This window comes from Heterodontus francisci, chromosome 29, assembly GCF_036365525.1.
Source record: "Heterodontus francisci isolate sHetFra1 chromosome 29, sHetFra1.hap1, whole genome shotgun sequence".
Classification (NCBI taxonomy): Eukaryota; Metazoa; Chordata; class Chondrichthyes; order Heterodontiformes; family Heterodontidae; genus Heterodontus; species Heterodontus francisci.
In genome coordinates, this window is record NC_090399.1 from 50,625,292 (window position 1) to 50,641,580 (window position 16,289).

General features: G+C 44.3%; 1 protein-coding gene across 1 annotated transcript in view; it reads left to right on the forward strand.

Moving 5' to 3' along the window:
- The first annotated feature begins 993 nt into the window (after positions 1–993).
- LOC137345838 (zinc finger protein 208-like) overlaps positions 994–16,289 on the forward strand; it is a 52,047-nt gene continuing 36,751 nt past the window's right edge. Inside the window, exons 1-5 of the mRNA XM_068009087.1 lie at positions 994–2,264; positions 2,362–2,523; positions 2,630–2,737; positions 12,968–13,026; positions 14,260–14,311. Coding sequence (XP_067865188.1) covers positions 1,098–2,264; positions 2,362–2,523; positions 2,630–2,737; positions 12,968–13,026; positions 14,260–14,311 — 1,548 coding nt within the window. The 5' untranslated portion in view covers positions 994–1,097. The remainder of the gene's footprint in view (positions 2,265–2,361; positions 2,524–2,629; positions 2,738–12,967; positions 13,027–14,259; positions 14,312–16,289) is intronic.

Genomic DNA, 16,289 nt, shown 5'->3' on the forward strand with positions numbered 1-16,289 from the left:
TATTTATAATATTTCTAAGGTGTCACCTGACTTTTACATTAGGTGTGACCTTCCTTTTAAAATCCATATCTTTAATTTAATGTTTTACTGGAACTTGAAGTTGTGAGCTTTTATTTGGTCAAATTGTTTATAATTGTGTTTACTTGATCTCTTTTGTTCCTGTGAGTACGTTCCATTTATTGTTAATTACCCTTTCCATGGCACTCCAAAGCAACCTCTGGAGCCGACCTGGCTGAACAAATCAATTAAGTTTGTTACTACCTCTTACTGACAGGATGTTTCAATGTGTGTGTTTATCTTCCAAGCCCCGGAATAGAGATTCTATTCTAACAGAGACTTTGAAATGTTTAACTCTACCATCTTAAAGGGGAACTTCAGTGAGCTCTGAAAACTAACCATTTATTCAATCTTTAACTCGAAAGACATAATACACTAATTATTTTAAAATTCTACTTAATCAAGCCTATTATACCTATATTCCATCACAATGGTTCTGTGAGGGAGGGAAAAGGGTGAGAGCAGAAGTGCAGGAAATGGAACAAAATTAATTTTTTTATTGTTTTACAGAAGGATGGCACTCTATTAAAACACACCTCGTACAGAGAACACACGGAGAATGAGCAACACATACAGATCCTCACCATCACTCGAGGAACAAGTCCACAGAAAAACCTCTCAATCAGGAGAACTTTAATATGCCAGAACCAATAATGAGCAACAATGTCAAAATCCCCTCAAACATTTCAGAGGCTCAGCCCTGGGAGATTGCTTGCTCCAGGAGGTGGAGAAACCTTTAACAGGAGCTGATAAGCAGTTCCTCGGGTTCTAAAGGCAGGGACGTTTGCAGTCAGCACATGCACACAGGTGAGCAGCCATTCAGTGGTGAAGTGTGTGTGTGTGAAAGACTTCAATTGTTTTTCACGCCTCTTGAAGCACTGGCACATCCACAGAGATGAGAGGCTGTTGACATTGAAATGTGAGAGAAGGGCCTCCTGATCGATGGGTGCATCTGCACAGATGAGGAGGAATTCAGCTAGGAGGTTTTGGACACCACCTTAGTACGATAGTTGTACCTCTTGCAACTCAAGGGTGGGTACATGGGGGAGAAGCCATTCAAGTGTGAGGTGTGTGGCTGGGCATTTTCCCAGGCATCGGGCCTTGTGAACCACCTGCGCATCCACACAGGTGAGAAGCCGTTCAAGTGTGAGGTGTGTGAGAAGTCCTTTACGCAGTCATCAACCCTCCTGCAGCACCAGCGCATCCACACGGGTGAGAAACCATTCAGGTGCGAGGTTTGTAAGAAGGCTTTCACCCGATCATCATGCCTTGTGGAACACGGGCGCACACACACGGGGGAGAAGCCGTTCAAGTGCGAGGTGTGCGGAAAAGCGTTTGCTAAGTCTTCGACCCTGCTGGTACATCAGCGCACCCATACAGGGGAGAAGCCCTTCAGATGTGAGGTTTGTGACAAAGCATTTGCAGAGTATTTGTTACTGCTGAAACACCAGCGCATTCACCAGCGCAACCACCAGCACGAGCACTCGGAGACCGGGGAGAAGCCGTTCAGCTGTGAAGTTTGTGACAAAGCTTTTGTGAGTCCATCAAGTCTCCGGGTGCACCAGCGCACCCACACAGGAGAGAAACCATTCAGGTGTGAGGTTTGTGACAAAGCCTTTGCCCAGTCTTCAAGCCTCCGGGTACACCAGCGTATTCACACAGGGGAGAAACCCTTCAAGTGCCATGTTTGTGACAAAGCTTACACACAACTGGTGCACCTCCAGCAACACCAGCTCACCCACACGGGAGAGAAGCCATTCAGGTGTGAGGTTTGCGATCGAGCTTTCTTGAACTCATCCTACCTCCTGGTACACCAGCGCACCCACACAGGCGAGAAACCATTCAGATGTGAGGTGTGTGAGAAAGCTTTCTTGAACTCATCCAGCCTCCGGGTCCACCAACACACACACACCGGGGAAAAGCCATTCGGGTGTGAGGTTTGTGACAAAGCCTTCATGAATTCTTCGAGTCTCCGGGTCCACCAACGCACTCACACAGGGGAGAAACCCTTCAGGTGCGAGATTTGTAACAAAGCCTTTACACAATCATCAAACCTCCGGGCACACCACCGCATTCACACAGGGGAGAAACTGTTTGGGTATGAAGTTTGTGACAAACCTTATGTTCAGTCCGCATCTTCTTCAATACCAGCTCAGAGTAGAAACTGTCCCGAGGTGAGGGTTGCAACAGAGACTTGTGCTGTGTATGCATCCTGAAGCACCAACACGACCGCACAATCTCGAAACCTTTCTGTGTAACTCTGGCAAACCTGTTGCTTCTATCACAACCCGCTGGCGAATCTAGGAGACAGAAACCATTCTAATGCTGCGACTGCCCGATCTGATGAATTGGCTCCTACTCTCACGATACAGCAGCATGTCCACATGGGCTAGGCGTCAATCAAACTGCTCCAACTGCACAGAGCTTCAGAGTGTTGCCGATAATTCTTATCTCTGCTGCACGCAGGTGAGCCATGATTCCAGCGTAGGGTCTGAGAAATTTCAGAAAGTGTCTCAAACCAGCAGTGTTTCCACACAGGTGAGAAACTGTGGAAGTGTGACATTTTCAATAGGACCATGTGAACACATCACACCAGTACGTCCACCAAGGGAAGGAGCCATTGCTGATTGAAGACCCTCCTGAAGGAACAATGTGTTCACACAGGCTGGGAACTCTTCCAGTACAGCATCTCAACAAGTGATTCACACACTCTGAGTTTGGGCAAGGAACTGAGTAAATCTACCATGTGTCGGAGAGGCTTCAACTGCTGACCGAGCAACACATGCATGTGAGGGAGGGTCTATCCCAGAGGCAGGAGTAGGGGCAGGGGTACTTCAATTGGTCATAACACCTCTGACTGTGGAAAGGTAGCCAGGTTCCAGTTGCTAATCACTATCCAGTGACCGCCTTCTGGAAACTGAGCTTGTATAGTAACTGGGGAAGGAGAGGATCTGGCTCAGCTCATCCGCCCTCCCCCCCTCCCCTTCTCCCCCATCAGCCAAGTAAACAGCTCACACTCACTGACTGCGTTCACAGCTGAAGAATGGCCACTTGAGCAAAGTACTAGAGGGCAGCATGTGTCAATGGACCTGTAAACCAGCAAGAGATCAATGCCTTCAGCAGAGGAGGGAATGAGAGAAAAAGAGGGCCCTGACGCTTTGTGCTGAAGTAGTGGGATGGAAATGGCTTCCTTTCTAACGCAATGATGTTGTGAATTCATGTCCTTTATTGGAAAATGTCCTGTGTACAGTCATGTGAAGGTAGAGTAACAGACCTGACAATCTCAGCTGGAAAGAATGAGATTATGTATTGAAAGAAAGAGAGAAATAGAAAGCAAACTGTCAAAAGAAAATGAAACACATGGGATGTCTGGAGGGTGTCAGTGCTCCCAGCACCTATGCTCACCTGATTCTTTTTTTTTAGATTTAGAGATACAGCACTGAAACAGGCCCTTCGGCCCACCGAGTCTGTGCCGACCATTAACCACCCATTTTATACTAATCCTACACTAATCCCATATTTCTACCACATCCTCACCTGTCCCTATATTCCCCTACCACCTACCTATACTAGTGACAATTTATAATGGCCAATTCACTTATCAACCTGTAAGTCTTTTGGCTGTGGGAGGAAACGGGAGCACCCGGAGGAAACCCACGCAGACACAGGGAGAACTTGCAAACTCCACACAGGCAGTACCCAGAATTGAACCCGGGTCCCTGGAGCTGTGAGGCTGCGGTGCTAACCACTGCGCCACTGTGCTGCCCTTTCCCCAGCAAATTCCTCCTGTCCCCTCCGTCCCCTGCAAAAGACTCCTGCCTGGGCAGGTCTACAGGCTGCAACTGTCTTTTAATAGCTCACTCCTAATGATGTGAGCCAGAGCACACACTGGATTAATGCAGTATATTGCTGCTTGCTGCAGGGTAAGGGATTTAAAAGTATGTCCAATAGTAAATACTACCACCACCACGTTCACAGCACATAAAGATTTCCACTCAATAGAATGACTGCACTGAAAGAGATTCCTTTAGGCACCGAGCGTCTTTAAATATGAGAGATTTTATGCTGAAGGAGGCAGCAACAGTGTGTGAAAAATATTCCAATGGTTCCTACCCTGGTGGTTTGGGGATTTTTCTGATTTTTCTCCCAGGATTTTCTCCATTTTTGCCCCCCTCCTCCCTGTAATTCAGTCCCACTGCACCAGGAGTGTTGCAGCATTTTGCCAACACCAGCCACTAAGTTTAGATGTTGGGTGGGTGTGACGGTCCTTCCTGATGTGATATTGTTTAAATCAGCTTGTGGCATCGAGCAGCTTTGATCCTGCAGTGATTTTGTATGAAAAGGGATGTAATGTTTTGGATGAGCATAGGAATATTAAAAACATGAGCAGGCCATTCAGCCCTTTGAGCCTGCTCCGCCATTCGATTAGATCATGGCTGATCTGTATCGTAACTCCATTTACCCGCCTTGGCTTTCTTTCCAACACAACAATGCTGCGAATTCATGTCCTTTATTGGGAAATGCCCTGTGTACAGACATGTGAAGGTAGACTATCAGACCTGACAATCTACGATGGATCGAATGAGGAAGGAAACAAATTGGGAGCAAAACCTCAAAGAAAATGGAACAAATGGAAAGTCTGGAAGGAGATGATTCAATGCTCCCAGTGACCCTGGCTCATCTCATCCTATTTTTCCCCAGTTTTATCCCTTTATTAAAGGGAATGAATCCTGCCCGAGTAGGGGTTTTCCCATGCTGATTGTGAATAGCTACAACACTGGGCACTGCTTTAAGTGGGCTAAGGGCTTTTAGAGTATGTCCAATATGAAATGTCACCACCACGCCTACAGCAGATAAAACTTTCAACTAAGTAGAGTGACTGTACTGACATGAGATTAACTTTAAATATCAGCAATTTGATATTGCAAGAGATGCTTTTTCCAGTTTTCTCCCAGAATTTAGCATCCCCTCCTTTCCCTATTCTCTTTTTTTTTTCCATAGCTCTAGCAACACTCGAGTACCTTGTCCGCTTTAGTTAGATCTCAGGTGGGTGAGTGACGGCACTTCCTGATGTGGTACTGTCTAAATCAAAGGCATCGAGAGCTGTTAATCCAGCAGTGAATTTCATGAAAGGAGATGGTAACATTTTGGATAAAGATGCATTTGCATTATTATGGGCTGGTGTTATTTTTATAACATCTGTCCTCTCCTAGGATCCTATGAACTGTTTTTTTTTTCTATAATGGCAGGGTGTGGAGGAGTTGTGCTATTTAACACTGGTTTTTCCCGAGTATTTATTGTGTTTTATTCTTGAAAGAATTCAGTGATTGAGCGCAGGCTGTGCTAGTGTCTTTATGTTGCACTTACTCCACACTGGTATGATTGTAAAGTGTCTGTCTGGAGGAGGCCCTCAGTTTGAAGTTTTAAACATACTCCATTTACAACCAGCAGAGGATGCCAAGGATGGCACCACTTGTTAACTCCATCCATCACACTGTGCCCATGGAGTGTTGTAATAGAGGTTCAGAGCTGCAATCTCTTCCTCATTTGCATGGACATGGGTCGTTCTTGATCTCAGCACAGCTGCTGACAGAGTGCCTGAATAGTGACCAGAGACAAGATACAGGGAGGGAAGATCAGAGGACATTACTATTGGCTGCAGCCCTGTGAGCAGGACATGCACTAGAGGAGGTATATGGGGTGGGGATGGGGGACATCATTTAGGAAAACATTCTAAATGGACAAAACCCCCAAAGTAGTTACCCCAGTTCTGACCTATCATCTTTAGTTGTGCAGAGTGTGCCTGAATTTCCAATTTGTTGCTGAAAGGTGAGATCCCTTCGCACAAACTAGTAAAACGGTACATTTCTTGTATTGAAACAAGGGTTTGTAGCAGACAGTTCCACAGTCTAACCACCTATGTAAAGAAATATTTTTGAATTACCCGTTTACTAGGTTTGTGGTCCACCCTCTAGAGCAGTTTCCACCTGGGTAACATTGTGCGACGAACACTTCAAACAATAATTCGAGGTTTACAGACAGAACTGCTACATGTACTGATTGAGCATGGATTATCCTTGGATGCTCCTGGGAGAATCTGGACTTCACCTTCACGGACACAATGGCTGTCTCCAGGACGCAAACCCCAGTTTCCTGAGTGTGCAACCATACTTCAATGTAATAATGGGAATGTGGATCTCTGGAGCTGCAGAGCTCATTGTCACAGTCAGTCAAGTTGGAGTTTAAGGACTTTGACAAGGAACCCCAAGAAATTTGAAATGCTTTGTCATTTCGGTTTCTAAAAATAGTTTTATGAATAGGTATTATTTAACTACTGTGCTGTTTATCTGCTGATTTGCTTCTGTAAAAAATGCATAACCTGAAATAAATTTATTTTTACCTTTAACCTAAAGTATATGGTGTGTCAGCATAATGTTTTTCCACCTGTTGAAATGATCAGTAGCATACTCTGGGTTCATACATCTTCCTATTTCAAATGTCTGCTGAATACTGCCAAGATTGGCTCAGTGTGAGCACTTTCACCTCTGAATTAGAAGGTTGTGGGTTCAGGCCCCACTTCAGAGACTGGGGCATAATCCAGGCTGACACTTAGTGCAGTGCTTCCTCAGTACTGTACTGTCAGGTGCCGTCTTTCAGATGCGACATTAAATGGAGGCCTTATCCGCTGTCTTTAGGCACTATTCAAACGAGCAAGGGAGTTCTCAAGAACACAAACAGGAGCAGGAATAGACCACATGGCCCATTGAGCCTGCTCCGCCAATCAAAATCTTCATGGCTGATCTTAGGATTCAACTCCACTTTCCCGACCACTCACCATACCCCTTGATTCTCCGAGGGACCAAACATTTGTCTACAAGAAATAGGAGCAGGAGTAGACCATATGGCCCATCGAACCTGCTCCGCCCTGGTGTCCTGGTCAATATTTATCCCACATCCAGCATTACTAAACACAGATGATCTGGTCAATATCTCATTGCTGTTTGTGTGATCTTGCTGTGCGCAAATTGGCTGCCACATTTCCTACATTACAACAGTGACTACGCTTCAAAAGTACTTAATTGGCTGTAAAGTACTTTGGGATGTCCTAAGAGCATGAAAAACACTATATAAATGCACGGCTTTTTTCTTATTGTGTGATTTAGCATCCAATACACACAACAATGAATCTATTCTTACAATGTTCCAGGGCGTGTTATTTGTTAACTGAATATTGGGCAGTAAAGGTGTTCCCTAGATCATTGGGGACATGAGATCTTCCAATGGGAAGTATCTGATTACAGTGAACTTCAGTGAATATCTACTATAGTCTTGTGAAATTTCTAACGGCCCAATTATTTATGTGAGTTCCAACTTGCAGTTCTGGGAGTCAACCAATCCGGACAAATGAACAGCTGATTGCATTGCTGATCAGTTGTCCTTAGCAACAGTTATAAACACCTTGTCCTTAACAGACAGTGCATTACTGACCTGACAGAAACAGTGGTGCATTTCAGGCATCACCTGAACCAGTAATACAGACGTACATGGGGCCGGAAGATCATTCCGGCAGCGGCCCGCCATGGAGCCCGACACCGGCACAGGGAGGACCAGACCCGATCCTCCCAGCAGCGGCGAACCTCCATGGCGGCCCACCCCATCTCACAATAATATAGAGTAATATATCGACAGTAGAAAGTCTTGTATCTAAGTGCCTGAGTAGGCAAATAATAAAATCGCAACTCTAAGTGTTCAGCGAAACCATTGTAAATCAACCCGTTCCTTTTGAGGCTTTCACACATCTTGCTTTCTTTAAGATTCCAAACTGTCTCATGAGATTTTCCAACTGTGCCCCCTCCCCCATCCCCGTCAATCACAATTACCTTTCGTATATGTTATTGAGAGTGCAGGAATTTTGAAAACAAGTCACTCAAATCGCAAAAAAGTCATGCGAATCCAAACTGAACCAATCCCCAAGTTTCTATAGAATTGAAATCAGTGTTAGATTCCCTCTCAAGCTTGTTACTAGATTCCCTCTCAAGCTTGTTACCAGCAAGACGTACAACAAGCTTTGCAACATTATGTCAGCCTTTGGATTTAGCAGGTTGTTAAAGTTGTGAGTTTTATAAAGGCAGCCACCAAAGCAAAACCTGGACAAAATCTATATTTTTTTTTACCAGGATGCCCTCTGGCCAACTGTTTTCTGTTCCTCTGCTGCCCTCTGCAGCTGCTCCTTCTCTCCTCATCCCTGTATTTCTCCTGGTGCTCCTTGCTCTCAGTTTAACTGTGTATCCGATTCCTAGCCTGATGCTTGCTGCTGCCTCAGTTCTGCACCAATCTGCTCCGCCCCTGAACCTATGGAAACACCATGGGAAGAAGCATTTATTGCTCACTTTGCTTGGAACAGATTTTACAAGCCAAACGGTGTTATCATATAGAACAGGCTATTAGCAAAATACCAAAGTGAGTGAGAAATTAATACTTGGCACCAACAGGCTGCTCTCCAATGGACTGAGTAGATTGTCAGCCCGTGCAATTGAGGTGAAGTGAGAGTGACTGCCCCTAACATCAAGGCAGCATTTGACTGAGTATGGCCCTAACAAAACTGGAATCAATGGGAATCAGGGGGGAAAGTCTCTGCTGGTTGGAGTCATAGCTAGCACAAAGGAAGATGGTTGTGGTTGTTGGAGGTCAATCATCTCAGTCCCAGGACTTCACTGCAGGAGTTCCTCAGGGTAGTGTCCTAGGCCCAACTATCTTCAGCTGCTTCATCAATGACCACTTAGGGGCGGCACAGTGGCGCAGTGGTTAGCACCGCAGCCTCACACCTCCAGCAACCCGGGTTCAATTCTGGGTACTGCCTGTGCGGAGTTTGCAAGTTCTCCCTGTGACCGCGTGGGTTTCCGCCAGGTGCTCCGGATTCCTCCCACAGCCAAAGACTTGCAGGTTGATAGGTAAATTGGCCATTGTAAATTGCCCCTAGTATAGGTAGGTGGTAAGAGAATGGTAGGGGATGTGATAGGGAATATGGGATTAACGTAGGATTAGTATAAATGGGTGGTTGTTGGTCGGCACAGACTCGGTGGGTGGAAGGTCCTGTTTCAGTGCTGTATGTCTCTATGACCTTCCTTCAATCATAAGGTCAGAAGTGGGGATGTTCGTTGATGATTTCACAATGTTCAGCACCATTTGTAACTCCTCAGATAATGAATCAGCCCATGTGCATATGCAGCAAGACCAGGACAACATCCAGGCTTGGACTGATAAGTGGCAAGTAACATTCGTGTTACACAAGTGCCAGGCAATGACCATCTCAAACAAGAGAGAATCTAACCATCTCTCCAGTGAGAACCAGGAGCCTGTCCATATGTCACACTCGAACACAATCTAGCAATTTAAATGCTAACACTGAACCAGGGATCTCCAAATTGAATTTCCTCAATCTTCTATACAGTCTGTTAAAGTCCATGATATATTCCTCCACTGAATAACCATCTATCAAATCTGAACATGTCTCATAGGCATTTAATAGATCATCTTTCTTATAAATTTAATCCAAGAATTCTAACAGAAGATACAAACCTTCATTAGTATCCAACTGACAAGCATCCAGTTCACAAAATACTTTATTTTTGATTGTACTTTTGGTAGAAATCCCCTACCATCAACATCCTGGGGGTTACCGTTGACCAGAAACTGAACTGGAGTAGCCATATAAATACCGTGGCTACAAGAGCAGGTCAGAGGCTAGGAATCCTGAGGTGAGTAACTCACCTCCTGACTCCCCAAAGCCTGTTGTTGGAGAAATCCAGATTATGCCAAATTGTTGAACAAATTCTCCGGACTCAGACCTTGAGAATAAACACTTTATTGCATGATATCATGGGGAGCACACCTTCCCTAAAGGCAGTCCAGTGCTACTCCACAGAACAAAGGAAATCCACAACGGATATACAGTTACTCAGCCCATCCCGGCTGGACACAATCCAATCAGAACGGTTATTTATTACATACATTACACATATTACCAATTAGATTACTCATTAGGCATCATGTGGCTACGTGATCAGCTCATGCCAGCCCTGATCACCAATTGATGATCTCAGGCCCCATCAATTATCCTTGAATCTTCCAACTGTCACTTTAATTGGGCCTGCATTCCTGAAGGTGCCGTGCAGTCTGCAGTTACACTGATAAGAGGGGCCCTCTCGTTGTCTGTGTTATGCTGTACCAAGCTCCAACTGTGAGCTAACTAATCTGTCCCACAATGCCTCGGTCAAAAACTCCATTTTGTACCAATATGTAGCTATACTTTCAACTCATATATGAAAGAATATATGTATACGTATTCACTAGGATTATATTAATCTACTTACTCAAACAACAGTTATAGAAGCAAAAGCTCAGCAAAACTGCTCCCACACCTGTCCACCATCTACATGGCACAAGTCAGGAGTGTGATGGAATACTCTCCACTTGCCTGGATGGGTGCAGCTCCAACAACACTCAAGAAGCTCGACACCATCCAGGACAAAGCAGCCCGCTTGATTGGCACCCCATCTACAAACATTCACGCCCTCCACCACCGACGCACAGTGGCAGCAGTGTGTACCATCTACAAGATGCACTGCAGCAATGCACCAAGGCTCCTTAGACAGCACCTTCCAAACCCACGACCTCTACCACCTAGAAGGACAAGGGCTATTGCATGGGAACACCATCACCTGCAAATTCCCCTCCAAATTGCACACCATCCTGACTTGGAATTATATCGCCATTCCTTCACTGTCGCTGGATCAAAATCCTAGAATTCCCTTCCTGACGGCACTGTGGTTGGACCTACACCATACGGACTGCAGCGGTTCAAGACGGTGGCTCACCACCACTTTCTCAGGGGCAAGCAGGGATTGGCAACAAATACTGACCGTGCCAGCAACAGTCACCTCCCATGAAAGAATAAAAGATAATTAAAAATTTAGACTCTGGAATTGGAAGTACAATTTTTCAACATTTGCAGATGACGCCAAACTGGGAAGGGGATGGTGGAGTTTTTTTTTATCAGTACAGAGGATGACTGTGACAAAATACAGGAAGGCATTAGTAAACTTGCAGTATGAGCATGTAATTTGCTAATGAACTTCAATATAGATAAGTGTGAGGTGGTACATTTTGATAGGAAGAATATTCCACTCCTTGGAAACTAGGTCCCTAAATGGGGTAGAGGATCAGGGAGATTTGGGGCACAAATACATAAATCATTGAAAAGAGTGACACAGGTTAATAAGGTCATAAAAAAGCAAACAAAGCACTAGGGTCCATTTCTAGGGGGATAAATTTGAAAAGCAGACAAGTATATTAAACTTGTATAGAACCTAGGCCTATTTAGAAGAGCCTATTCACCTTAGCAGAGAGGTCAGTGACTAGGGGGCATAGATTTAAAGTGATTGGCAAAACGATTGGAGGAGAGATGAGGAAAAAATGTTTACCCAGAGGGTGATGGGGGTCTGGAACTCACTACCTGAAAGGGTGGTATAGGCAGAAACCCTCATCTCATTTTAAAAAGTTGCCTGCTTGTGCACCTAAATTGTCATAACCTGCAGGGCTACTGACCAAATGCTGGAAGGTGGGATTATGCTGGTGCAGGTGTAATTGAGGCAAATAGCATAGATGCATTTAAAGGGAAGCTAGACAAGCATATAAGAAAGAAAAAAAGATATGTTGATGGGGTTAGTTGAAGATGGGTGGAAGGAGGCTTGGAGCATAAACACTGGCATGGACTTTTTGGGCCGAATGGCCTGTTTTTGTGCTGTTAATACTTTGTTACATCATTTGTTGAAACAGTGATTTATTTTTATTTTTATTTAGAGATACAGCACTGAAACAGTCCCTTCGGCCCACCGAGTCTGTGCCAACCATCAACTACCCACTTATACTAATCCTACACTAATCCCATATTCCTACCACATCCCCACCTGTTCCTATATTCCCCTACCACCTACCTATACTCGGGGCAATTTATAATGGCCTATTTACCTACCAGCCTGGAAGTCTTTGGCTGTGGGAGGAAACCGGAGCACCCGGAGAAAACCCACGCAGTCACAGGGAGAACTTGCAAACTCCACACAGGCAGTACCCAGAATTGAACCCGGGTGGCTGGAGCTGTGAGGCCGCCCGCGGTGCTAACCACTGCTTGTTTTTAATCATCTATGATTCTATAGTTCTAAAGTAATTTGTTGAAACATTGCTGTTTTAAATCATTAGGAATGGCTAGATGTATAGTCACCTGAAACATGAGCCCATCTGTCCTAGTGTGATTTTTTAAGCATTTTTAGTGATGCTTCAGCTATCTTTAGCACATGCTGTGGCCTGAATGTTAACTGTCTGGCAGTCTTTAAAACTGTAATTCAAATTATTTTTAATTTGATTAATGCTGCCATGTTATGCGGCTATCATGTTGAGAGCATTTAAATTCTTAGAGAAAGGAATCATTAAGAATATTCAATTTTTTGTGTTCATCCCTAGTTTCAAGATCATTTAAATCTTTTTAAGGGATCATTGTTTGTCTTCGTGTACTCTCTGTGACACTGAGAAATGTATAACTCAATGTTTGGCCTCTGTTGTTATACTTTTGGGTGGCTAGCTAAATTGGTAAGAGTCCCCAAGGGTGCACTCAATACATTTTTCAATTCCCTCAAGCTTGCCCAGACTACAGCAGGAGCTGTTCCTCAGATCATGATAGCTGTACTGGGTGAAGTGGAAGTCCCGCTCTCAGTTCAGGCTGACTGGTTGAGAAGTGTGATTGACATGTTATATGCTGAGAGAAAGCCAGATTATTGCAACCCCTGATTGGTGATTAGAAATGCCAATCAAAACACTACACTGTTCCCTGTTTTCTCCTCCCCCTTTTTTGCAGTGGGTTCAGTTCCTGCCTGTGTCTGCAGTTAAAGTGGGAGGAGAGAAGGCAGCAATGAGGTTTGTACAGATTTTATACAGTAAAATAATGACTGCTCAGGCAGTTTGACTATTCAGTGGGGAAGCTGAATGGAACAGAAATGCCCCTTGTTCTCTGGGAGAGGAATCAGCTAAAAGGCCTGTTCACTGTGCTTTGTGCTGAACTGTTTACTGGGACTGAGTGTTGGATACTGAGTGTGTTTATTGGAAGCTGGGATTTGTACACAGCATTTCTCTTTGGATTTACAGCCTGGGTGTTGTTCATGGGTCATTGCTGATAATGATAATGAGAAGGTGAGGTGTGATTATCTGGGAGGTGCAGAATGTCTGAGGATTCTCACAGATTTCCTGCCTCTGATAAGTATCCATCTCAAATGAGAGACATTTCCCTGTGAGGAGGCCTGCACTACAAGGCAGTCTGATACTGTCTAGTTACTTGTAAATAAATCCCTTTAAGAACTAGGGCAAATCTGGGCGCAGTCTTCTGGCATGGTTGCAAGATTAAGATCCAGATTGATATTGGTTCCTTTAATTTTACCATGGCACATACAGGGTTAAAATGAGCTTCACTCCCAGAAAATTGTTCATCTTAACTAAATTGAACCAAAAAACATAACTAGCCGGGTATGCACCAGGTAAGTCAGTATCTATGAAAAGAACAATCATACTTTCTTGTGTCTGATTTGCGACATTTGCCTAATGTTAGTTTTTATTAACTTGTAACAGACTGTGTCCAGGAGAGGGGCAACTTGTTCAATGCCATGTGATTTGTTTACATTTTTAAAAATTCTTTCATGGGATGTGGGCATCACTGGCAAGGCCAGCATTTGTTGCCCAACCCTAATTGCCATTAAGCTGAGTGGCTTGCTAGGGCATTTCAGAGTGCAGTTAGGAGTCAACCACATTACTGTGGGTCTGGAGTCACAGGTAGGCCAGACCAGGTAAGCACGGCAGATTTCCTTCCCTAAAGGACATTAGTGAACCAGATGGGTTTTTACAACAATTGATAGTTTCAGGGCTTTAATGAGCTTTTCATTCCAGATTTGTACTAATAAATTCAATTTATTAATTAATTGTGTTTAAATTCCACCAGCGGTGGTGCTGGGATTTGAACCTGTGTCCCCAGAGCATTAGCCTGGGCCTCTGCACTACTAGTTCAGTGACATTATCACTATGCCACCATCTTCCCCCTAATGCTTCCTCCTTCCTTTTAGAATGCGTAGCTATTTAAGCCCGGATTTTAACTCCCGGCAGGAGTCTTGCAGCTGGGGGCCGAGGTGAACGGGATTTTAACTCCGAGGCCCACGTCAGTCTCTCACCTGTAATGGGTGGAAAGCTGGTCTGATGGTCTGCAGGAGGTTGCTGCTGGGGACAAAGTGGAATGTTTCCAGGCAGTCAGGTAAATGGTTAGGAGGGCGGTGAGGGGGTGCAGGTAGTCAAGAGGCAATGAGGGAAAGGGGAGGAAAGCCTAGGGCAGGGGAAGTGGAAGGTGTTGGTGTGGGGTTTAGCTCCTCCCAGCCCACAAGGAAACAAAACTAAATTAAATTTACTCACCTTACTGGGCCTACAGTGACCCCACTCCTTTCTGCCAGGTTGGCCTAGCGGGAAAGCCAAGATAGGATCCACACACAGGTTTTGGGTTAAAATTGCAATAGTGTCATCAAAGTCCTATTTGCACATTCAAAGCGGGACTCTGCTGCCTTCTGAACCATCGACCTGAAACGTTAACTCCGTTTTTCTCTCTACAGATGCTGCCTGACTTGCTGCGTATTTCTAACATCTTCTGTTTTGATTAAATTTGTCAGATTGGCCCTCTAAATAGCAAATTAATTTCAATACAGATAAATGTAAAGTGCATTTTTGCCAGAAGAATGAGGAGGCCACATACCTTTGGAAAGTTAAGAGTCTAAATGGGGTGGATGAGCAAAGGAATCTCTGTGGTACATAATGACAAGTCATTAAAAGTAGCAAAGCAGGTTAACAAGGACATAAAAAAAGCAAACAAAACACTGGGTTTCATTTCTGGAGGAATAGAATTCAAAAGCAGAGAAGTAGGTAACATTTAATGCAGAAAAGTGCTACATTTTGGTAGGAAGAATGAGGAGAGGCAATATAAAATAAAGGATACAATTGTAAAAGGAATGCAGGAACAGAGGCACCTGGGGGTATATGTGCACAAATCGTTGAAGGTGACAAGGCAGGTTGAGAAAGCATTAAAAAACAATATGAGATCCTGGGCTTTATAAATAGAGGCATAGAATACAAAAGCAAGGAAATTCTGATGAAGCTTTATGAAACACTGGTGCAGCCACAACTGGAATATTGTGTCCAATTCTGGGCATCGCACTTTAGAAAGAATATTTAGCCTTGGGGATGGTGCAGAGAAAATTGATGAGACTAATTCCAGGGATGAAGAATTTCAGTTATGTGTATAGATTCGAGAAGCTGGGATTGTTTTCCTTAGAGCAGAGAAGGCTGAGAGGAGACTTGATAGAGCTTTTCAAAATCATGTGGGGTATAGATAGAGTAGATAGAGAAACTGTTCCATTGGTGGAAGGGTGTAGAGCCAGAGGGCATAGATTTAATGTGATTGGCAAAAGAACCAATGGTGTCAGGAGGAAAAACCTTTTGACACATTGAAGCACTGCCTGAAAGGGTTGCGGAGGCAGATTCAATCGTGGCTTTCAGAAGGGAAATAGGTAAGTGTTTGAAGGGAAAAAAATTGCAGGGCTACAGGTGGGGAGTGGGACTGGCTGGATTGTTCTTGGAGAATGCCAAATACTTGCAGGTTGATAGGTAAATTGGCTATTATAAATTGCCCCTAGTATAGGTAGGTGGTAGGGAAATATAGGGACAGGTGGGGATGTGGTAGGAATATGGAATTAGTGTAGGATTAGTATAAATGGGTGGTTGATGGTCGGCACAGACTCGGTGGGCCGAAGGGCCTGTTTCAGTGCTGTATCTCTAAACTAAACTAAACTAAAGCTTGCATGGACTCAGTGGGCCGAATGTCCACCTTCTGTGCTGTAATCATTCCCTGATATATTATATGAATCAATGATTCTGTCTTACGTTAAACTTGTATAAAAACGTGGTTAAACCACAAATGAAGCACTGTTCATAGTTGTCGTCTCCATATTACAGAAAGGATATAGAGGCACTGCCAAAGGTGCAAAATAGAATTACAAGGCTGATATCAGATTTTCAAGATTATAATTTATCGGGATAAATTGAACAAACTAGAGCTCTTTTCCCTAGAAAAAACGACTGAGGGCTGGATTTTG